The sequence below is a fragment of the Juglans microcarpa x Juglans regia genome, chromosome 6D (genome assembly GCF_004785595.1).
Source record: "Juglans microcarpa x Juglans regia isolate MS1-56 chromosome 6D, Jm3101_v1.0, whole genome shotgun sequence".
In the NCBI taxonomy this organism is placed as follows: Eukaryota; Viridiplantae; Streptophyta; class Magnoliopsida; order Fagales; family Juglandaceae; genus Juglans; species Juglans microcarpa x Juglans regia.
In genome coordinates, this window is record NC_054604.1 from 4,573,200 (window position 1) to 4,597,930 (window position 24,731).

At 34.2% G+C, this 24,731-nt stretch overlaps 2 protein-coding genes and 1 long non-coding RNA gene across 6 annotated transcripts; 1 reads left to right on the plus strand and 2 right to left on the minus strand.

The window, feature by feature from the left end:
* Nucleotides 1-3,515: 3,515 nt before the first annotated feature.
* On the minus strand, nucleotides 3,516-6,535 carry LOC121234920 (formin-like protein 4). The gene is made up of 2 exons (XM_041131062.1): nucleotides 5,463-6,535; nucleotides 3,516-5,361 (listed from the first exon to the last, which is right to left on the minus strand). The coding sequence occupies exons 1-2, from the start codon at nucleotides 6,296-6,298 to the stop codon at nucleotides 4,047-4,049; spliced, it is 2,151 nt and encodes a 716-aa protein (XP_040986996.1). The 5' UTR covers nucleotides 6,299-6,535; the 3' UTR covers nucleotides 3,516-4,046.
* Nucleotides 6,536-12,358: 5,823 nt separating this feature from the next.
* LOC121234921 (two-component response regulator ARR15) lies at nucleotides 12,359-15,469 on the minus strand. Its single transcript, XM_041131064.1, has 5 exons — nucleotides 15,017-15,469; nucleotides 14,853-14,929; nucleotides 14,589-14,666; nucleotides 14,234-14,304; nucleotides 12,359-12,881 (listed from the first exon to the last, which is right to left on the minus strand). The coding sequence occupies exons 1-5, from the start codon at nucleotides 15,177-15,179 to the stop codon at nucleotides 12,605-12,607; spliced, it is 666 nt and encodes a 221-aa protein (XP_040986998.1). The 5' UTR covers nucleotides 15,180-15,469; the 3' UTR covers nucleotides 12,359-12,604.
* A 5,806-nt stretch (nucleotides 15,470-21,275) lies between these two features.
* On the plus strand, nucleotides 21,276-24,089 carry LOC121234922. 4 transcript variants are annotated; one of them, XR_005934468.1, is made up of 3 exons: nucleotides 21,276-21,950; nucleotides 23,351-23,462; nucleotides 24,017-24,089. It is a non-coding gene; the product is annotated as an uncharacterized LOC121234922 (long non-coding RNA). The 4 variants fall into 4 exon arrangements; XR_005934467.1 differs by lacking the exon at nucleotides 24,017-24,089 and having other exon boundaries at nucleotides 21,276-21,577; nucleotides 21,813-21,950; nucleotides 23,351-23,617; XR_005934466.1 differs by lacking the exon at nucleotides 24,017-24,089 and having other exon boundaries at nucleotides 21,276-21,577; nucleotides 21,852-21,950; nucleotides 23,351-23,617.
* Nucleotides 24,090-24,731: the final 642 nt, after the last annotated feature.

Here is a 24,731-nt window from a genome sequence, read left to right on the forward strand (position 1 = left end):
TAATGAAAATAGATAGATTTTATTATTTATTTTATATCTTAACGCGACGCTATTTATAAACTTTATTGCAATTCATTTTCATATGCGAAATGTTGCTGAATAGTTTCCCAGCAAATTATATCTGCCTCCTTTTCAGTTTCACTGCTCGATGAAGTCTGGAAACTCTTAGAAACGAAAGAAGTAGACCTTCCCAGTTGGTTTGAGTCAACAGTACTGTGTGTATCTTGCATGTACGTTTCTGCCAATCATTTTCGCATACGAGATGTTGCTGATGACCTTTACAAGCAATTTGAGAGGAGTAGAACAGCAGTTGCAAAACCGCATCCATTTGGAACGATTAGAGAAAAAGTAAAGTAAAAAAGTTAAATTAATCACGTACGATACAAGATTTATGTGTTCGACAACGTACCTATATCTATAGAACTGATTAGGATTTTATTCAGAATACGAAAATAAAAGATACATTGTAACAATTTAATACAATATATAATAAACCCTAATTAGTGGGTTGAGTCGAATTAGAAGTTAAAACGGGTCAAAAAAAGTTTTATCCAGAGCTTCAGTTTAGGCCTATCAATTCAAACCTGCGCTTCATGTCCCAAATCAGGCCACAAATTATAAACAGAACCAGACTCCATACAAACAAGCCCAGCAGGATCTGGGTTGCTCGAGATAACCAGTACTCCGTTCCCAGTACAGAAGATGTAGGTTCCAAAGGTCTGTAAGGGCTTGCCCATGAAATTGGCGTGGCTTGCCATGGCCGATGCATTTTTCATTACAGTTGTATACAAATGATCTGAAGCCACCTTTTTGGTAGTACCAAAAGGTTAATCTTGTAGGCTTTAGGTTAATGTTAGAAGAATTAGTTTTTCTTCTTTCATTGGATACAATTCTAACGTTAAAATATAAGATTAATCAACAGTACTCCTCTATATATACTCTGAAATCTAATTCAAGTATAAGAGTCGACCATGATAAAACAACCATTGACCTTCGCATGCTTTAAGATAATAAAGAGCCTGATGAGTCGATGAGTGATCAAGGAAATATCTCCTCGGAAGTGTCTGTAACTTGACTTAGCCAGCTTAGATCTCAAATTCATCTCAATTCATCATTACAATTTTCTTAAATTTTAACATAAAATATAATAAACAATTCAATTTTTTTCAAATTCTAAAATAATAATAATATTAAAAAAATAATATTTTAACAATATTTTATTCAATTTTTAACTTTCATCTTAAATCAACTCAACATTCAAATGCAGTTAAACTTCCAATTCTTTTCCATCATCATCTAATGTCATTGTACGCTAATTAATCAAGAGAAATAATTTATCATTGGATACAATTCCACCGCCGATCTCGAAAAGGCAGATCGGCACAAATATGGCAGGAAAATGTAGAAATTACTTGGATTGAGGCAACATTGCACACATGTCAGTATTTTAGTCGTAACTGTTATGAGGTGACTTGAATTCAGATTGAACAGTGCATATGTCATAGGTTCGCTCGAGCGGAGGTACACTAAGCTCTAGCGAAGTCAGACAGAGAGTTTGGCTCGACATTCGCTCGACACTCAGCTCGAGCGAATTTAGACAGAGAGTTTCGCTCGACATTCGCTCGACACTCAGCTCGAGCGAGTTCAGGCAGAGAGCTTCGCTAAAGTATCGCTCGACATTCAGCTCGAGCAATATCCAAGTCAGAGAGCTTCGCTCGATATTCGCTCGACACTCAGCTCGAGCGAGTTCAGGCAGAGAGCTTTGCTCGACTCTCGCACAACTGTTGGCTTGAGCGAAGTGCAGAATATCTACGCTCGCTCGACACTCGCTCGACGTTCGCTCGAGCCAATGTTCACAAAAGTGAATTCTCACTTTTCCTATAAATATCAAACGGCGCCCACTTCTTTGTTTTAAGACTTCAGAATACATTTTGTCTTGTTTTAAGTGTTTTCTTGAGAGAGAAGTCTAGAGTGAGTTTGAGAGATAACTTCCTTGTGAAGTTTTGTTACATTCATCTGTACTCCATCTCTGTTGATAGTGAAATCTTCGATACCGATCCCACCAGTGGACGTATGCTCATTTTGAGTCGAACTATTTAATTCTTAGTGTTCTTTCTGTGTGATTGTCATCAATTTCTTTCGTTTAGTTCTGCTACTATACTTCGAGTTAGTCTTAGCTACAGTTATTTCCAACAGTAACTTTGGCTAGGCCTTGTAGTCCCCGTTTCGACCCTACCCGTAATCAATCGTTTTCCCTCTGAATCATAAATTTAAGTTATTTTTTCTCATTTTATGGTAATATTTTGCTATCACGTTTAAAGATAATTCTTATTCCAATTTGGGCCAAGTTTTTTGCACGATACTTATTTCGTTACTTATTTTGTTTTTATGCAATAACTAAATTTTGCCTTAGCTATTTGAGCCCCTCTTGTGAGTTTCAGAATCAATTTTTGATATTTATGAATAAACTTTATTTTTAGAATTCTCTATGTGCTGCATCTTTTGTCAATATAAGCCCTAATTTTTGTTGATTAATCGTAAGTCAGAATAATACTTATTTGTCAGTAGTACTACTCATTAATGAAAAATTATGTTGATGGATTTCTAAGGAGGGGTTTGGATAGTGAAATGAGATAAGATGATTTTAGATTAAAGTTAAATAAAATATTATTAAATTTTTTTTCAAATATTATTATTATTTTGAAATTTGAAAAAATTGAATTGTTTATTGTATTTTATGTAGGAATTTATGAAAATTATAATAATGAGATGAGATGGGATGGATAGAGATGATTTCTACTTTAAAAGTACTACTCATGATTCTTGATGGATTTCTCTATTCAAGTCATGCTCTTCCTCAGTATTTCCATCTATATTTTTCTATTTGAAAACTATATTTTTCTATTTGAAGATGTTCTCTTTTTTTAATTTATTTACACCCTCTTTATTATTAAAAACAAAATAACACCCTTTTATAAGTATCTCTTTTCTTTTCCTTTCTTTATCTCTCTTATTTTCTTCTCCTCTGTCCCTTCTCTCTCTACTCACTTAATTAACCCAAGTGCCTCCATGATCATGGTCAGATTGAAAGAGAAGGGAGACAAATAAATTAAGGATAGTATTAAGGAGAAGATAAAGTAATTAAAAGCATGTTGTTAATGGGCGGCAGTGCTACGAAAGGTCCTTTGGTTTGATTCGAAACGGATCAAATTAATATGGGACGTGAAATAAAAATATTAAAAAAAAGAAGTGAAAACTCTCCAGACCACCAGTTTTCCTTTCCGAGTACAGAAGATGTAGATTCTGAAGGGTCTGTGCTTAATGCAATGAAACTTGTTACAGTTTCCAATAGCAGATTCGTGTTTCCCATGAGATTGGAGGCAGCGTGCATGGATTGCCATGGCCGATAAAAGACCGACTCAAGTTCAATAAGATGACAAGATCCATCTTGACTTTAAATTATGTACATGGACTTCTATAACCTTTTCTACCTCTGTTTCTCCTCTACTCTCTACGTCTCTCAAAACATTGGACTTCAAATATAAATATTAAAAAGAAAAAAAAAAAAAAGTGAAACCCTCTCAACTGTCCAGTGCCTCTATGGGGAGGGGAAGAGCCTCCCTTTCTCTCCTCCCAAGCTCGATTCCCTGATTAATACTGCTTTTTTCGTGTTTTTTATTTTATACATGCAGCAAATGCATCATCTTCTTCTTCCTTCTCCTCCATGGTACGGTCTCCCCGGCTCTTTCATGAGGTTCTTTGCATTGGAACTCTATGTCAGAGCTCCCTTTTTGTGGGGAAGTATATAATTGTGGAAAGCATCATTGTTTTTGTTTTTCTCTAATAACCTATTTTCAAAAAACAAAAAAAATTACTGATATGAGTGATGAGTTTTTGCATTTGCCCATTGAGACATCATGTTCAGCAGTTGTGATGACTGATTAACTTCTAGACTCTACATTTCTTATTGCAGATGGCTCCATACCAAATCTTCCTCTAGTTGTGTTTTTCCGGTCAACTTTTTTCATAATTGGTCGTTATTCACCTCAGAAGTCATCATCAGATTCGCTGGAAGATGTCCTAGACATATCCGACATGAAATGTGAGTGGAAATTTGGTAATCTCCACGGAGTTTTCGTCGAGGGTGGTGAAGATCCCAGAGGTGCAGTCTCATTCTTCTTTTGTATCGTCCGAGAAATGTCTGCACAAACTTGATCGACCATTCCGAGGAAGTCCTTGACCATCACAAACAGTTGAAGTGGGTGTGACCCTTTGTCATTGGAAATGGAAGCCCCTGCTTGGTAGTATTTTGTTGTTCTCTTAACAAGCTCCATAACTCGTGTTTGCTCCCCTCTAACCACCTTAAGCTCCTCTTCACATTCTTCTAGAAATCCTTTCATTTCTCTCACGAATCCAACACCTCTTTCATCATTGCCACAATTTCTCATAAGCTGTCGAATTTCTGTTACACGACCACCTAGTGTGGAGCACATATTAATGAAATTGTCATATTCGATGATGGCTGCCTTTTTCACATTAGATAATTCAGTGCTTAGGTCTTCCAGCACTGGTAGTCCTAGCATTAGAGATTCTCTATCTCTGTCTTCTGCTCTTAGGCTATCTGAATTTGTTGTGCCAATACTTTGACCATTCCTTCTGCTAAGGCTGTGGTTGCGATTGATCAGACGACGTTTGCCCTCGGATCGAACTACTTGTTCCACTACAAAGTGAAGGAGAGTAATCTTTCCATCTGTGCTTTTTACATCAGAGAGCTTTCGAAGAGCACTGAGGTTAAAACCTTGGGCATTGCCCCTAGCAGTTCCAGCATTCATGCGGTTGCCAGCCTTGAGAATGGCTTCAAGAAGTTTTAAGAAAAGCCCTCCGGTTCTTAGCTCCTTGCACCCTAATTCAAGCGCTTGCAAGGACTCCTTAAGGTAAAGGATATCAGGATCATAATTTGTTCTGAAAAGCATTGCATTGAAACGAGTGAATGCCGAAGGAACAACCTTCAGGATGTGGTAGAGGAAAGATTCAGCATCTGCAAGTTTAGTTGTGTTGCCATTAAATTGGAGGATTTTAGTTTCTTCCTCTTTGGTTGGAGCCATTTTGGTGAGTTTCTCAAGGGTATCAGCACCGAGTCCCTGGCCTTCAAAAAGGGCATCCAGAATTTCGCTTCGCGAGATTACAATCGATCTTAGCACAATTGCTATGTTCTGTGATTTTCGTGGCTCCAGGATGAAGATTTGAGCTGGTGTAGCAGTGTTAGACTTGCTTGAAGATGGCAGGACATAACCTCCTTCAAGGGATTTGTTCTTGGTATTAGCATATCCGAACAAAGTCTCCATAACATCATCTTCAAATCTAAATTGCACATACAAAATAATTAACAGGCACAGATAAGGCAATGATCAATTGCACGACAACTATAAAGGTATGAAATGAAAAATATTAGGCACAAGTACCTGAAAGATCCGTCAATGATCTTATCCCAGACCATTGAATGATCAGCATTAGCTATAACCTTGTCCCAGTGCAGCGGTTTCAGCGTCCTTTGGCCGGTACCTGCCATTCTCAAGCTCTCCCCAACTGAAGCCTCTTCCCAGCTCTTGTTGTTTGCTTTTGTTCTGGGTGCTGGTGGGGGTTTCAATAATGACACCGAATTCCCTGCCTTAGGAGTTGGAGTTGGAGGTGGAGGTGGAGGTGCAAGACTTCTTTTAGCTGGAAGAAATGGTGGCGGCGGTGGTGGCGGCGGAGGTGGTGGAGGTGGCAGTGGAATCTTCTTTGCTGGAGGGGGTGGTGGTGTTCGAGTTTCCTTCTCCAAAATAATTGGTTGGGTTGGGATTTGCAATACTGTTTTCACTACTTCAAGAGGAATTCCCTCAGAACACTCAGAGAGCAATGGAACTTCCAGAGATTGAGATTTTCTTGGTCCTGCAACTCTAACATCCACCCTTTTTTCCTTTTCATCTTCAAAACTAGGATTGAATACTACCTTGGGAAAAGAAGTTTCAAGTTGCCCACCTTCTAGTTTCCTCAAATAAAGAACATCCACACCATTTTCCTCAACAATCAATCCTTTCACGTTTCCTCTGAAGTTCATGAACTCTCCAAGAGTCACTTCATCATCTTCTCGAAGAAAGATTGTACTTGCTTTCTTTTTCTTGTGGCGTCGAGCAATTACAAATCTTTTGAACAAAAAAAGGAAAATCCCAACAACAACTAGAGTAGTTGCAGCTGTGGCAGCAATGGCTTTCACAACTGCATTATTTGAGGAGGGAGATGCAGATGGGGACGGCATTGTTAGAATAAGCTTTAGAGATGCCGTGAATGGACTCAAAGGTGAAGAATCAGTTAAGAAGAGACAGAAAGAATGCAGGAGAAGAACAACAAAATACAGAGAAGTTCACGGCTGAACCATCATGCTGTTGAGAACTTGGAAAAATTCTAGCAGGAAAACTGACAAAAAAAAACAAAGGTATTATTACTTGGATCGTTTGCTGCTTGTGGCTATATGAATAAATTGTCCAAAATAATTTGTCTAGTGTTGGTTGCTGAGTGCTGACAATTTCAATGAAGGCAGTAGTTGCTGTTGGTTGGAATATTAGTTCCTTTTCAGAGGCAGTTGCCTTGTGAAAATAAATGTTCTGCACCCTTGTTGTAGAAGTGTAAATTCCAGGTGCAGCCAGATGGAAATTTTGGCAAGTCTGTGATTTGTAGATGTAGAGTAATAAGCCGTCCCCAAGCCTAATTTCATTGGGATTATCAAATACATTTGTTCACATCCTTTGCTATGTTTTCTTGTTCTTGTTTTATTCTTAATGTGGACGTGGAAGTCTAGCCGTCCTGCCTCATTTGTATGCATGTCCATTGTTGTTAATTCAATGATATAAGTAACGGGTGCTGGAATATTAAGGCCCGTTTGAATAGTAAAATGAGATTAGATAAGTTTATACGAAAGTTGAATAAAATATTGTTAAACTATTATTTTTTTAATATTATTATTGTTTTAAAATTTAAAAAAAATGAATTGTTTATTATATTTTATGTGAGAGTTTGAAAAAGTTGTAATGATGAGATGAGATTAAATGAAATGAAACAATTTCTATATCCAAACAAGGCCTAAGAAAGAATAAGATTAGGCTTGGATAGTGAGTTGAGATAAGATGAATTGATATAAAAGTTAAAAGTTGAATAAAATATTTTTAAAATATTATTTGAGATCTGAAAATTTTGAATTGTTTATTATATTTTGTGTGAAAGTTGTAATAATGAGATGCGTTGGTATGAAAGTTAAAAGGTAAATAAAATATTATTAAAATATTATTTAAGATTTGAAAAAATTGAATTGTTTATTGTATTTTGTGTAGAAATTTGTAAAAATTATAATAATGATATGAGATAAGATGAGATGAGATGAGTTGATAGACCCTCTAAATCTAAATCAATTTATAAGTTTATTTTGTTTACGCATAACAAATACTGTTGACATATTAAATAATATTAATATTTTAATTTATTTTTTAAATATAATTAATCTCATAATAAATTATATATTACACTCTCTAGGTGACTTGTAAAGAGGTTAGGACCTTGAGATATGAATAAATATAGATAGAAGTTACTGTTGGGAGTAACTATTTTGCATACATGATATGGCATCATCTAGACCACACATCTCATAAGTCTAAAATAAAAAAGTAGAGAATTAAAAGTAACCATATAGTGAGTATAAAGTGTGCACTGCTACAGTGACTTCTCTCTAACATTACTCTTGAGATATATGATTCGTTGGTCACCCACTTTGGACTCTCCAAGTTGCCAACTTGCCATATGGCTGAGTAAACTATCCTATCGATCAGAGTTCATCAGACCCCAATTGCCTTAAAAGATATTCAAAAAAACAAATAAATGAAGAAAGAGTCTTGGGTAGTGATTATTTATAGGAAATCTTGGTCGTTACCAAAAAAGCAGACCCTTCATTGATTTTTACTGTGAAAATCTGGAGAGGGTCCCTAGAGAATGTAGAGAAGTATTTCCTTGGAGAGTTGTAAGGTCATCCCACGTTTTTAGTAGCCCCTTTTTTTTTTTTTTTTTTTTTTTTTTTTTTTTCTGAATCAAGCATATACATCATCAACATAAGGAAAATGAGATACATGATGAGAATGTGAGGTTTCTCAACAAACATCCCATTACAACAACCACAATACATAAGTGGAAAAAAAATAAGTTTTAAGATCAAAAACTTGGTCCCCACCCATACTCTATAAATAAGGCTTTGCCTTAAATGATGATTTTTTATAAGTCGCACAATGGTGTGAACTACGATGCTGCCGTTGAAGGTGACAGATGTTGAAGGTGTACTGCAGTTTATTTTTTTAAGAAATTTTTTGAAGAGACTCGTATTCTTTGCCTCAAAATCAACGATTAGAGAAAACAAAAACATAGTAGAAAGATCGGGATCAAATAGCCTAGGCTGCAACCATTCAAGTTTTGCTTGTGATGGCATGTGGAGACCACGCATCACTGATTGTGAAATGGGGTGCGTCAGATCTAGAAAATCTTGAGGTGGCAAAATTACTAGTACGGCACATGTAGCCACTTGTGAAATGAGCCACGTATGAGGGTCACATATCAAGATTTTTATCGTAATTTCCCTTATTCCAGCCGATAGATCGATAGCTGGAGGTTGCGTGAAGGCAATCGGTCACTGGAGTGCAATAGATCTTGCCAAAACCAATCCGATAGAAAGAAAGGATTAAGAACACTAGCAGAAAAATTTATTAACAGACAGATACTAAAAATAATTTAAAAAAAAAAAAAAAAAAAGTGGAGGATGTGAGCCATGCTCTCCAGTAGAAACAAAGATAGAAAGGGTGAGTAACTTTTATAGAAAAAGCTGCAGCTTCTCTTTCTAGAGAGAAAAACAGTTTAATAGCCCCTATTTTTATTAAGATCTCTTTTTTATCTTTAGGTAGCTAACTCATATTTATTTTCTATCATTTTTACCTTTTAGTATGTCAGTAACTTCTTTTTTACTTTACTTAGGAAAAAAAAAAACCTTCTTTTTGACTTATCCGTTCAGTATCTTATTTCCTTCATTTACTTTTGACAATATACTTTCAATGGGTCCAGTTCATTTGATATCTAACAAACAGAAAACTTAATAGAAGATATATATATATATATATATATATATATATTTTTTTATGTAACATGCTAATCTTTTATGTATAAGTTTTTCTGCCTGTTGTGTCACCGACCGTTTACCCAAGAACTGTTCCATACTTCTTCCATATGAGAAATAGCATGTTCAAATGACATTCGAAAATTTTTTCAACTTCAAGCACTATCATTCTTGATTTTTTTTATATGATAAATTATATTTACAAATATAAAGTATGTAAGTATCACATAATTTTAAAAAAATAAATAAATAAATATGAGATTATAAAAAAAAAATTAATTTTTAATAATAAATTTTACTTATTTAAAAATAATTATACGATATTTATATATTTTACAGCTGCATGTGTTATTATTAGTGGGACCTAGGTTGTCTCTGGTGAACAAAAAACAAATCTTTTGAAAATTCAAATCTTTGGAATTGATGCCAAATTACTAATCCTTTGTGCCTGATGGTTGGGAGCCAATTACTGAGCCAACCATCCAATTTTAAAGCCTGCCCCTGGAAAGCTTTACAGCCCATTAATGGTCTTGACCGCCCTCAGATTTTGGAATATGATCTTGATTGAAATAGGAGTAAAAGCATGTAGGTTAGATTCCTCCGGGCATCCTATGCAGATATCTCAAACCATTAGCATTTTGACTTCCTAATGACTTGTACCATAGCTTTCAAGTGCGTTCACGCCGTTCAGGTTTTGTTACATCAGAAAAAGATCTCTACTCAAACTGGTTTATTGAATCTGGATTCGAGCAGATTGGCGAGCTTTCTTTTGTTTTTTTTTTTTCTCAAGAAAAACATAACATAGATTAAATTAAGTGGTTGTAAAGATACAAGTTTAATAGAATGGAAGTACCCAACAATATTGTATATACCTGAACATAAAAATGAAAAAGCAGATTCCCAATTCAATCTCTTGACTCTAATCCATTTCACACAAAGGAGAAATTGCCTTAAAGTGGTTATAATATAGTCTGATAAACAGACTATAACACCATGACTAAAAGTCACAATTGACAGGAGTGTGTTACATTTTACTGATCTAGTCCAGCTAAATGAGATTATTACGACTATTTTATCTTGATCATTTGTTAGAAAAAGTAAGAATATAAGGAAATAACAACATGAAGATAAACCGATACACCAGTGGAGGATCGTCATTGGCGGTGGTGGCACATGTGGGTCACGCACCACACTAAGGAAGAGATGAACACTAAAATTTAAGAGATCTGAAGTCGTTGACCCTCATGGTGCTGCACATGATGGCAAAAAACACCTCTTGGCACTGCACGCGTGGCTCTCATGCGTATTGTAAGTCGCGCGTGAGACACATCATCACTTGTTTAGATAATTTTCTTTTTCCATCCGACAGACCGGCGATTGGGGAGTTCGATAGTGGATGTGTGACAGTTGTAGAAGGCCGGAAAGCAGCAAATAAGAACATCTTAGTGCTATCCCAGAAAGCAAAAAAAAAATTATAAATATGGCAGATTATGGCTGGGCAAGCCGCAAGGGAGGGAGTCGGCTCCTCTCCTGGGAGAAAAGGCTGAGATTGTTAGCCGCTTGGGTAAGAGAAAATGGTCCGGAGAGAGAAAACGAAAGGGTCAAATCATTGTCTTTAGTTGTAAAAGATTATCATTATTTAGATTGGTGAGCTTTCAAGGGTTCAGCAGTAACGTTTAAAATGTCTGAAGATGAGGAGTCCAAAAAAATTGGAGGAAATATTTAGAGATGTAAATTTAAATGGAGAAATTGAAAAATCGGACCGAATCCGGATAGGATTGATTGGTCTGATTTTAAACTTGTTCGATTTGAAATCGGTCCAGTTTTAGTTTCGTAATTTTTATAAGAGGACCAGACCGATTAGAAAAAATATATATAAAAATTAATTTTATATATTATACAAAATATTTATATATATAAGTTTTATATATAATATATAATTATATATCATATATGAAATAATTTCATATTATAATTTATAAATTATAATATAAAATGTTAATATAATTATATATAAGATAATGTTATTATAATTTATAAAATAAAAGTTTAATCTTAAAAGATGAAAATTTAATTGATCATATGCTTTAAACATAATATATATTAAATTATTAATAACATTTTATCATAAGAAATAACATTTTATTATATATTTTTTACATTTTAAAAAAATTAAAAAATCAGACTGAAAACGAGTAAAACCAAATGTACCGATTTAGGAGGGTAACCGGGACGTAATTAGTTTTAAAAAATGAAAAATCGATACATACCGGAACGTAATTAGTTTTAAAAAATGAAAAATCGATACATACATATTCGGTCCTAGAGTTTGTCTAAAATCAGACCCGTTACACCCCTAAAAATATTTATGCATGGAATCTTTAGCATCAGAGAAGAGCTCAGAATGCTCAGTTCTAAGCAGATATTGCGTTTATATGGTTACAGACTGGCACAAGTAGCCAGTCCTGCCTCACTATCTAGATCTAATACAAGATTAACAACACGCATGCACTGGCTCTATTCCAAATTGGAACACTGCAAAATACAGTATAATGTGAAAGAAATGTTTACACACTTTCAGGAGACTTTAAATTAGGTAAGCAGTTATCCAGCAGCACAACTTAGATGGGTATGGCAGAGCTTTTTATCGTCTCTGTAAAGTTCAAAACCGCCTACCCAGAAGTTGGTTTTCGTCAACATTACTACCAAGGGGATGCATGCCTCACCTTTAGTAGCTGTTCATTTCTCTTTAGAACATGGTTTGAAACTACGTTGTATCTGTTAGAAACAGATTTTGTATCCGATTTCATCTAAAACATATATATCTAGCAAACATGGTTTGAAACTACGTTATATCTGTTAGAAACAGGTTTTGTATCCGATTTCTTCTAAAACATATATCTATATATAGATAGTTGTTAAGGAATTATGAGTTGAGATGATTTTAGATGAGTTGAATAAAATATTATTATTATTATTTTAAAATTTAAAAAAATTATAATGATAAAATAATTCGAGTTGAATTTCGAATCCAAACCGGACAAGTGGTTAACTATGCAGAAGAAATCAGATACAAAACCTGAGAGAGTACCCCCTCTCCCCCCAAACTATCCCGAGCCAAAAAGTTCATAAATCACGCATCAAGTTTATAGATGATGATTTGTAGAAGTAACATTAAACCAAAACAATGATTCATAAACTGCTTCAACTATAAGGCGAAATTCATATTTACACGACCAAAGAGGGAAAAAAAAAAATTGATGTCCTGCTTGATCTGATTCTTGTACCTACTTTTTCTCTATTCCTGGTCCCTATTCCACACGTAAGAAAGAAATCATTTCCGACCAAACAAAAACACTCGGCAGGCATCGAGGATGGAGACTAACAAAAAATTTATATTCTGATATGAAAGACAGTAATTCAATCTTTGTTACGTAGTTTGGCCCTCTTTGACAAACGCGCAGATGATGACAACGACGATGATGCAGATGATGATGAGGACGATGCCGAGAGTACAGAGGAAGATGGAGATGATGGTGATGATGAGGAGGCGTAATCATCTTCTCGCTTCCTCTTATGATTTATTCTTTCTCCACTATCCTTTCCTTCACCTCTCGTTATGAAATCTTTCAAACGTCTCACATCTGACAATTTTACAGGCTTAAGTAGAAACTCCTCTGCCCCTTCCTCCAAACACCTGCTAAACAGTGATAGAACGAGCCGTTAGCCAGTATTCCAATAACTCAACCGATATTAACACCAATATAGAAACATCAAACTGACTTCAGCAGTTGAAGAGTCATGTTCACACAGCATACTAATAGAAATTAATCATAATCATCTTCAATTATTTCATACGACTCACTAATCTGAAGAGACAAGTATAGTTTATTACAATTCCAACTGCCCAAGTAAATGTTATGATTTTAACAGTTATATCTGAATTGAAGGGAAACCGGAAAGAGGACAGTTGATACCAAGCCAATAAATTCACCGACCGACAGAGGTTAACGACTACACTCCTAGAATATTTTCTATTCTAAATACATGCCACCAATTTGAGGCATAACTGCAAGAATCAGACCACAGCAAAAGAGTAGAAAAGAATTCAAGCTACCAGCCCCAAGTGGTTGGGACTGTAAAGGACCTATGAAGCTGGAAGAATGCATGTTATTATTACATTGAACTTGCTTGGGTATGAATAATGATAATTCTTCCCAATTGCAATTTGCACCATCATCCAAACTGGTAATTCATCACTAAGATGACTGCTTTGTATAATTAACTTCCAATTTACACAAGGTTGTAAAAAGAGGTGACAGAAAGTTGTCATACTCTTGCAAGAAAAACATGATACAATTACACTATACCAGGATTTTAATGGTGGCATCTAGGATTGGAAATGCATAATTCTCCAAATTGGAACATGCAATACCAAACTTTGTTTCACTAAAGTTTAGGATATCCGATATTAATATATGGGAAATTAGATTATATGCCTTGAACTACCGCCTTTGCACCTTAAACTACCAATGAGTTCAAACGACACTCAGTTAGGATCTGATCATTAAGATGAATGAATAGGTCACATGGGATAATTTTAACCATCGGAAATTCACCAAATATGCCATTTAAACTTATTGGTAGTCTAGGATGCACATTGTAATTTTTCATAATTTAGGGTGTGCATTGTCATGGAGGTGATAGTTTGGGATTGTAAAGTATAACTGCCCCTAACTTATATTGCATCAATATCAAAATATTATGAAACAAGATGTTCAGGCAAGATCAGATTCAACCAATAATTCCTATATCAACTATATCACGCACACCAGAGTGAGTATTGTACAGAGATAGTTATTTTATAATCATCAGATTCAACATAGTTGAATTCCTACCGACCATTAAAAAACATTAAGGTCACTAGATTGTTTTTTTCATTAATAAAACAAGCCCAAGATCCAGAATCATCGTGCATTTACATGTAAGTTCATGTCAATTATGCATCTACTATTAATGCAAGTAGAAAAGATTGAACAGAGAAATTACCTATCAATACGAGCCAAGACGTTCTCGGATGACATGATCACCACAGGTATCTCTCTCAAAACCGATGATCCCTGCTTGAAAGCAACCATAGGCAAAAACACCCTTAATATTTTTTTTCCATTGCCTTTAGAAGTTATTATCTGTTTGCTGAGAAAATGCAGGCATGCACAAAGTAGAAAAAGGAAATTTGTTTGAGCTGAAACTTTCACATGCAGGGAACTTAAGCTCTCTAGCCTATTATCAAGATAAAAATACAAAAAAGAAGTTTAATTTCTCCTTTCCTTTCGTTTTAAGTCCCATTGAAAAGAATTAGAATAACAACTAGACGAAGGACAAAACAATATAGAATACAAACCTTAATTTTCTTGAGCAATTCATATCCGGTCATCCCTGGCATTGAGTAATCAGTCATTATGAGATTAACCTTCAAGCCCTGTAATCATAGCTATCAGAGTCACTCCACCAAAAAAAAAAAATCTTTGAATATTTGATCGGGTTCTGAAGAAACGCGAGAAAAGAAAAGGTAAAAAAATTTCCTTTCTTTTTTCTTTAGAGATTTCACACACTTTCTTAATAATGAAACAAAGTGAATACATCCGAGTCCAAGCTCGTTTCTTACATCAAAACCAACCGGGCCCTTCTCTCCATCCAACCCCAGATACTGCAGAGCTCTTGTCCCACTCTCTACTGTCGTCACTGCATATTCCAATCCAACCGGCCTCAGAAACCAATCAAAACACAAATCTTTTCCCAAAACAACAAATATTAATTAAATTCGCTCACCTTTACAAGAAGAGATCTTCAGCAACCTTTCGATGACCATCCGGTCCACGACGCTGTCATCCACCGCAAGAACATGCAGCTCTAGCGAACCCGAAGGTGAATCATCAAAAACCTCAACATTCTCTGGCAAGTTTCGCCGCAAAACCTGGCCGGTAATCGACATTCGCCGGAAAATCCTCTTAAAAAGTCAAAAAGTGTTCTTTAGCCTCGCTGAAATGGGTCTGCGTAGAAAGAGTGGAAATAGAAGAAAAAACAGAGAGCAAGGGATGGGGAGATTTTGTGGATGACTTTATAGCCTTTTGGGTTGAGAGGTGGACACGAAAGGAGAAAGAGAGTATGTGGGTGTGGCATGTGGGTAGGCTTTTGCTTTAATTTAAGGAAAAAGGCTAAAGCTGAGATTCTGAGGATCCAAATGTGAAAGATTTTCTTCACAGAGAGAGAGAGAGAGAGAGAACAATCCGGTCCTGAGTCGCTTGTCTTGTACTCCGTTGTCCTGTCAATATATTCAAAAGATTTAGTAGTAAATAGTCGGACTCACCCAACGTATACCATATACTTGGGTTTGGTACAGTCCTTCCTCCTTGGTGTTCAGTGTTTTTACTAGCTGCCTCGTCTTTTGACCTGCCTACAGTTCCTAAGTTGTAACCATGTGCCTATGGAAAATGACAGGGAATCGCGAATGGTGTCTCTCATCTTGATCGATATTGTATATTTTTTTTATTTCATGATTAAAAAGATAATTATTATTTAATTAATTTTTTTTTAAATATTTAAAAAAATACATTTTATACTATCGAATAATGCCAGGTAGTAGAAGTTTCTAACTCATTTTATTTAATTATTATAATTTATTCAAATTTTTATATAAGATATAATAATTAAGTTAACTTTTTAAAATTTTAAAATAAAAATAATATTTTATTTAACGTTCAACTTTAATCTCATCTTATTTTATTTCAAGGGTAGCCCTTGGAGCTGATCGGGTGGAAAGTGAATTTTTACACCAGCCAATCAAAAGCTATCACATAGGCGTCTCTATGGACCACAGGTTTCTATTTATACCATCACACATGCGATAAAAACAGTTTATTTGAATTCTCATCCACCCACGTGACCTGCTCCCCTCACTTTCCCCTCATCTATCCACCTCTCTCTCTCTCTCTACAATACGATCTAGTTTCTAAATATTTGTGGATCTCTCTGTTTGGTTTCTAAGATTTGTGGAGCTCTCGTGTCTAGTGAAATTTTTTGAAAAGTAAAATTTTTTGTTTGTTTAGTCCCTTATTTTTATTTTGTCTCACAAAATCAATAAATCATTGTAGAATTCATGAATTTAATCAACTAAAAGGAGCAACTTGTAGGCATTTCTCTTTCTCTTTTTTTTTATTTTACATATCTCACGATTATATTTTTAAAATCTAAGGATTATATTTATTAATTTATCTAACATTCTTTTTATATATTGATCATTTTTTGTGATGATAAATGTGTTGTAGCTCTTATGCATGTCTAGTCTATAAGACAAACTAAGTGGTATCATGAACTTTCCTTTATGTTCAGAAAGGTGTCAGATGATGAACGAAAGGGGGTTGAAATGAGAGAAAACTCAAAAAGGGTGTTGGGGTTACGAATGGATTGGAAGAACTCTTCAGAAAGGGGATTGCAAATGGAAGGGGAGAAGAATGATTATGAAGGATCGAGTGTAGATGTTTGGAGGCTGCACCTCTTATGTGACCAATAGCTATTAGTTGGTGTAAAAATGAGTTTTATACCGACTGGCCTTGAATTTTTCTCTTATTTCCACTTGCTAACCAAACAACTTAAGAGCATTGGCAATGGATTAGTCAAATGCCAATACAAGTCCAAACTTTAACTAGATGTGAGAAAAAACCTCCACATTGAACTAGTCAATAGTCTAAAATTTAAGATTTGAACTACAGTAAATCTTAAGTCCTCTCTAAACATAGCTAGTTACAATTTATAATGGAAAGTAATATTTTATTATTTCATCACTTCTCTCTCTCTTTGAATGGTAAAACATGCATGTCATGCACATTATTTATTTTACTGATTGAGAGTAGACACATTATTTTTACAAAACATGAAGATTTAAGAAATATATTAATTGTATTTACAAAAAAAATAACAAAAAATATATATATAATATTATATTATTATTTTAATTTTAAGATAACTAATCTAATATAGACTCATTTAATCAAAATTTGATACTATAGTTAAAAGTTAAGATTCTAATTAAATTTTAAACTTGCTGATCATTGTCAATACTCTAAAAGCTACCATTTTCCAAGACTTGTCAGATTTTTTCAAAATACATTTCACTGCAGCCATCGACATGTGGATCAAGATGTTCGATATACATCCCTAATGATTTAAATTAGGGATGCATATTTGGTACTTAAAAACATCTTAGATGAAAATGGGATTTTAAGGAACCCAATTCAATATGGCGTATTTAACTCAAGCCAGAAGAAAAACCTTATCACGAGTACATTTTTATAAATAGTTTAAATAGTATTGAGGTTTGATTTGGATAGTAAGTTAAAATAAGATAAGTTAAGATAAAAATTAAAAGTTAAATAAATAATTATTAAAAAATTATTTTTTAATATTATTATTGTTTTAAAATTTTTAAAATTTAAATTATTTATTATATTTTATATAAAAATTTTAAAAAAATTATAACATAAAATGAGATGTGATAGGTTTTACTGTCGAAATACGCACAGAAATAAAATGAGGAAGAATAATCAAATTTGCCTCGTGATAACGGCACCGAGGCAGGACAGAGATACTAGCCAAGTGGGAGTTGTGAAACGGCGGCGTAAAAAAAATAGTAAAGCCGCCCACGGCCGGTCGTTGGGGGTAGCTGAGTCTGAGTGTGACCTCCCGAAATACATTATGGTACGGACAACAAAATCTTATTCTCGAGATACGGTTCCAGATATAGATGGTGGGCCCCACCACACATTTAAAAAAAAAAAAAAAAATTTATATTAATCTGTTCCCACTCCACCCCCTCCATTTGCGCGAAGGATCAGAGCCTTTAAATGCTCCACTTAATAATATCTGGACGGATACGATCTAAACTAAATTAGCCTAATCTTAGTTAAATGGGATGGATATACTTTGCTTTGGACTTAACGCTCCTCCATAGAATAATATAGATCTCTCTTTTGTGGGCATTGGATCTGTTTTGCTTTTCCAAATCCTATTTCGCTTTGGCTTTTCAGTGCAAAAGAGTATCTCCCATATCTATGTTGATTGCTCTATCCCTCCCACCGATTAAAATATATATTTATTTATGTATTAATATTTTAATTAGAAAAAAAAAGAGATCTTGTATAAATTTCAGATAAAAATTTTATGTATTAGTCACTATTTATTTTTATATTATATATTTATAAATTTTTTATAAAGTATGGAAGGGTTTTTCGTAAAGTGTAGGATGTGAAGTAGTAAACAGTAATTTATTAAAAGAATTTTTCATTTTATATATTTTGAAAGGACAAAAAAATATTTTTATTAAAATTATATTCTTTTGAATAAAAATATTTACATTTTGTTTTTTTTTTAATTTTTATTATTGATGTGCTCTCACTAAGAGTGTAATATGAAGGTGAATTAAAAATGAAGAAAATATTTTATTTTTTAACCGACAACCTTTTATATTCTTATTTATTTGGTAGTGGTGATGGTAGTGAGTAAGAGTGGGAAGTTTAAAATACTAAAGATTTGTTTGATCCACTTTGAATGGACAGGTTGAGTGGCATCTTGGACTTTTTATTATGTTGTTGAATATATATATATATATATATATATATACACATGTATGTATGTATGTGGTGATGGGTTTGGTGCAGAGAAAGAAGATGAAGAGGCATCTTGGACCATGACTTTTATGCCAAAAGGAAATATTACTGTCCAAAAATAAAGTCCCCATCATAATGAGAAGTTGTCACCTTTTGTAAGATTTGATGAATCATCGACTGTGTCCCTTCCTGTTTGTCTAAAGAAAATGTTTCAGACATTGTCTTGATTATGTTGGATTGTGGGTGTGGCAACAGTCAACCCACCTCTGCTCTGCACAAGCTTATAAGGTCGTCCATTAAAATGTACAGTGATAATTGTCTCTAGATATCAATGCTAACATCATGGTGGGGTTGGCGACTTTTACGAGGGATCAACTTGGATCCTCTGCTGACCCCTTCCTTCCCACCATCATCGCATCATTCCTTTTATTTATCAGCTCAATAATGCTATTTTGCCCGTTGTTGGCTCTACAGTACAGCTTCCGGATAGCTCGTTGGAGCTGCCTATTATTATTATTATTATTTTATATGTATTTTTAAATATTTTTTAAAAAAATAAAAAATCATAATATTATTAAAAAATATTTTTTTAATTATTAAGTAAATATCATTTTAAAAAATATTGAATTCTATTATTATGTAAATTATTTGTTTATTTTTTTAAAAAAAAATTATATGACGCTTATATATTTCATAATTACGAATATAATTTATGATATAGAAATAGTGTGCTAGTTTACAGGCAAAATTTGTCTTTCAAGATAGTGATACGGGAAACTTTATTACTATTTTTGTTATTAATTATTAATTATTTATTATTATTTATAAATTATTTCATTATTATTTACAGCATTCAAACAAACATAGCCTAAGAGATGGATGGAGCCTAAGTGATTGACATTTTCTTCAATAACTTGTGTAAAAAAAATGATATTTGCAATATTATAGTACGATAGTTCGGGCACTCTATTTGAAAAATGTAGATAAATAAGAGATTTATATAAAAGATTAATTTTTTTAATAATAAATTTTACTCTTTTTTAAAAGAAGTATATAATATTTACATATCCTAGCATTACTCATGTAAATATACTATTATAGTGGTCAAATTTAAAGAGAGAGGCTTGATACGTGAAACTTACAACATTTCATATGATCAATACGAAGCCTTCGGGTAGTGTCGACCCTACATGCTTTGTCCATCTCCGAACTTGAACATCAAATTCCAATGAATAATTGGATAAAATCTCAATAATCCATCATATTATTATAAAGAGAGAAGAAAAAACAAAAATACACAGAAAAGTATAAAAAAAAAAAATGCAAACATTCGTAGAGGGCTTGAAGAACTTGTGGCCCACCCCGCATGATGTAGAGATGGAGCCGGTCCTTCTAGTTCTAGAAATTTTCAGGCCTTGCGTGAGTGGGGAAGGGGCCTCGCTCGCACCTTTGCATCACTTATCACACACGTGTCTCGTAAAATTTCCAAGGATTTTGAAACGCAAGTACGTAAGGGGAGATTCGCCCACATCTTTGTTGTGTGGTGTGAGGGGCAATGGGGAGATGGGAGGGTCCCTTTAGAAATTTTTAACTTCGTGCAAAACTAAAGGCGAGTTCACAACCCTCCACGTTTCCTTTAGGTGTTATTATGACTTCGGTAATATTATATATAATTATAGAGTGCGTAAATATTATGTAATTATTTTAAAAAATAATAAAATTTATTATTAAAAATTTAATTTTTTTTATGTAGATATCGTATTTATTTATTTTTTTCAAAACGATTACATAGTACTTGCGCACTTCACGACTATAAATATCATTTCTCTTCACTTATATGAATATCAAGAAAAATATCTATTAATAATAGTAAAATATTTTTTAATAATAATAAAATAATTTATAAATAGTGGTGAATAATAATAAATAATTTTCAAACAATAATAAAATAATTTGGGAATATCTAACAACGGTTTTGTTCAAACAGACCCTAAACTTCTTAGGAAAGAGTGGGGCTACTTTGCCGCCCCACTCTTACTGTTGGGTATGCCGCCTAGTAGTTTTTTTTTTATATTTTTTTAATACATTTAAATATTTTTAAAAAATAAAAAATTACATCAATATATTTAAAATCATTTCTTTATCCACTAAGTAAAAAAATAAAAAAATAAAAATTTAACTAACAGTCAAATAGAGCGGTTAAAATCGGACGGCATAATAGACTTTCTCCTTAGTAAATTCCCGCATGCCGCGTTGTGCGGGATGGGTATTTTTGGTCTTGAATCATTTGGAGGCCCATATTCGTAACACTGGGCCCACTTCTCGTTAAATGACCCAAATAAAAACATAAGAACGGCGCCACTCGGTTTCGCACACGAAATCCATTGCAGTCTGCAGAGACTGCTCTATCCCCGTATACGTTAGAAAATGATGGAGATAGAAGCCGCGCGTACTACGACGAGCTCAGTTGCAAAGGAGAAGGAGCCACCAGGTTTCAAGCAGGGCCTCGGATTTTCCTCCTCCTAAGAAAATGCCCTACTAAAGGCTCGGTTCTGCCTTCCTCGTCGTCATCTTTTCTCACCACCAGAGCGAGAGAGGAGTTCGGAAAAGAATAGAAGTAAAGAAGGGGGTAGGGATACGGATACGGATACGGATCGAGAGGTTAAATTGGGGAGGGAAAGAAATGGTGGGTGTTTATTCAATGTTGATTGAGGGCTATGACAATTTGGTATGTTTCTTCCAATTCAGCCGTGGTTCAATGTTTTTTGCATTGATTGGAATTAGGAAGCTTTCTTATTCTGCTTACAGGCGTTTCAATTTCCTGTATGATATATAAGCATTGTAGTAATTATCATAAATTTACGATGTGGTTGATGTTAATGTTGGTTGAGCTTTGATTGCTATTCATATTTGTAAACTAAAAAAATCGAACTCTTTATATGTTGTTTTCATCAATTTTGAAGTATGATAAAAAGCTGTATCTCTGTGTAAACGGGCACCAGCTCAAAGAGTCAAGATCAAGAGTCAAGGCCAAGATGAAACTTCAGCTTGCCGAAACTGGTATCTCTTTCATGGAGCTGTGTAAGAGAATTTAGGTTCAGGTAAAATCTCAACGAATATACATGAATGAAACTAGATGAATTTGCTAGGATGTGGAAGTACTTGTCTGTTTTCAAGGATTTTTATTACAAAAATCTTATGTTTGGAGAGAGCTAGGTGGTATATAAAGTGACGATGTCTGCTTCATTTTGTGGATGCCTTTCTGTAGGCTAAAGCTTTCTATGAAAATGTGACCTGTATTAACTTTAGAGTATGATGTGCTTGACATATGGGCTTGTCCACTTATTGTTCTCGAAGGGTTTGGTCTTTGCCACAGGTTTTGGACCTATGATGATGTTTAATTCATTTATTTTCGAAATCACTATTAGTAGTAGAAACTGATAGCCCTTGTTGATCGTTCTAATCATGAATGTGTAGCCACAAGATTTACCTTTATTTGCAGCCTTTTCTTTTGTTCCAAAGATTTAATTGATTCCATAATACAATCAAAGAAATTTTAAACTAAAAAGGGCATGGAGTCATGAATGTTTAGTAACTTTGGTTCTTGCAGGCACCATTTTTTTGATCAGTAACATATGGCTTGCTCAAATATTGGCAGTTATTTGCATTTTGTATTGTACCTTCCATGCCTTCAGTGTTAGTTCTGCTTGTGTGATTGAGCCGAAACTCACGCTGTCTAGCAAGTGTGAATAATTATATAAACACTTAAAACTTTGGCAAGAAATCTCATGTTAGATCCTTAGAGTTTATAGATTTTATGATTATATAGAGAAACGAAGGGAATAAACAGCAGGCTTGGGGGAGTCATTTCTGTGTCTGTAAACTTCAGTGCAGAGAAACTGGCTCACTTTGTAAGGAATTTGCTATTTTGCCCGGACTTAATCTTCTTGTCATCTTTTGAAAAGCAAATTAATGATAATGCCTTTCACCTTTACTATAAAGGCTTCACGAAAATGGAATGTTTCCCTTCATCCCTTGAGTTCCCTTTATTTTGAAACACTCTTAGTACAGACAACAGTCACTGTGGTTGACAGGGAGAAATCCCATAAGCACAGCATTGGATTAACCAGATGATAGTAAGTTCCAATTGAAAAATGATTTTGTGCTAGTTCTGTACATGTTCTTTGAAAATAGTGGGACCCATCAGGAAAAAAACTCACTTTTTATGGTGGGTCCCATTTTTTTTTTTTGGCCTTTTTCTAATGGTTTGTGTGGAACTTGCATGCCCCGAGGGCCAGAACCTAGCATTGCTCTTTAGCCTGTCTGCGGCAGCAGAAGATGATGTGGCATTAATCAAGTACATTGGCTAAAGCGTTTCATTTACTGTAGTACAGGAACCGTGCACCATCTCTTCATTTATCTTAAACATGTTAATTTGCATTCGATAATCATGCATGTGAGTTCTGACCCTAGTGTAATTTACATTTTTCGTGATGCGAAGTCATCACTTTCACCTTACATAAGTAAGGATAGGGAGCTGGGAGCAGTGGAAATGGAAAGGAGAGCAATGACAATGGCCTTGTTGGTCCGTTGGAAGCATCTTAAGCGAGCAGGTAAGTAATTTTGATCAGGTTTTTTTTGTTTGGGGGGTGACTTGTAGTTGAGATTGATTGTTCACAATTCAAGTGACTCTTACCAATCTTTGAGGTGCTTGTGAATCCACAAGGAACTTGCCGTGACTGGGCTAGTAAATTATAGGATCTTAGATTAAAAAAAAAAAAAAAAAAAAAAAAAAAAAAAAAAAAAAAAAAGAAAACACCCTTAAAATCACCTCGCATGCAGCAGGTTGGAAGTCTCTCTTAAGGTTCGTTTGGATAGTGAGATAAGATGAGATGAGATGATCTGTGAATGGTAGTGAAATAGTTTGTAAATAATAGTAAAATTGTTTGCATTGAGATGTTTTATAGGTTTTTGGGAATGAAAATATTATAAAGTTAAAATATTATTAGAAAATAATTTTTTAATATAATTTTTCTTTTGAGATTCGAAAAAGTTGAATTGTTTTTTTGTGTTTTATTTCGAAATTTGAAAAATTGTAATGATTAGATAAAAATTTTGAAATTTTGAAAGTAAAATGTATTTGTATTTGTGGTGTATGGATATTGAGATAAAATGGGATGAGATGAGATGAAATGGGAGGCTTTTGCTATCCAAAGTAGGTCTTAGTCGTTCATCAGTCATGGTGGAGGGATAATTGATTCAATGGAGAAAACTTAGAAAAGGTTCTGCCTCCCAACAAATCTGCACTCGGAGGCAAGTATATATTGCTACTCATGGCAATTGAACAATTAAGCCTTATTTGGTTATGCAGTTTAGATAAGATAAGATGAAATGTTTTATTGAAAGTTGAATAAAATGTTGTTATAATATAAATTTTTAATATTATTTTTGGTTTGGGATTAGAAAAAGTCGAATTGTTTATTATATTTTGTGTGGAAGTTTGATAAAGTTACAATGAGTATATGAGATGAGATAATTTGGTTTTGTGTAATCAAACCAGCCTTAAGGTCTTTGGTGTATAAATCATGATCGTTGTTATTTGGATGGTTTTTCCTTATGAGGAACTTGGCCATGATATGATTGTCGTATCAGTTTTTGGAGTCTGAAATAGTAAAAGTGCCTTTATGATCGACACAAGTCAAGCTCAAAACGCTGACTAGTTGATATGTTCTTCGTGATTGAAATGTTTAGTGATAACTTTGGATTGCATATAAGGCTATGTTTGGATGTTGAGATGAAATGAGTTGAGTTGAATTGTGAATAATAGTATTTTGTTGATCCCATTGAGATGGGTTTAACTTTTTTAAGTTGAAATGCATTTA

Bases quoted from the DNA above. Each gene is read 5' to 3' on its own strand.
- LOC121234920 (XM_041131062.1), bottom strand. From the start codon at position 6,298: ATGCCGTCCCCATCTGCATCTCCCTCCTCAAATAATGCAGTTGTGAAA. The intron at 5,362-5,462 runs GTACTTGTGCCT...TGTGCAATTTAG, and splicing joins ATCATTGACGGATCTTTCAG to ATTTGAAGATGATGTTATGG.
- LOC121234921 (XM_041131064.1), bottom strand. From the start codon at position 15,179: ATGTCGATTACCGGCCAGGTTTTGCGGCGAAACTTGCCAGAGAATGTT. The intron at 14,930-15,016 runs GTGAGCGAATTT...TGGAATATGCAG, and splicing joins GAAGATCTCTTCTTGTAAAG to TGACGACAGTAGAGAGTGGG. The intron at 12,882-14,233 runs GTAATTTCTCTG...ACTGTTTAGCAG, and splicing joins GTCTTGGCTCGTATTGATAG to GTGTTTGGAGGAAGGGGCAG.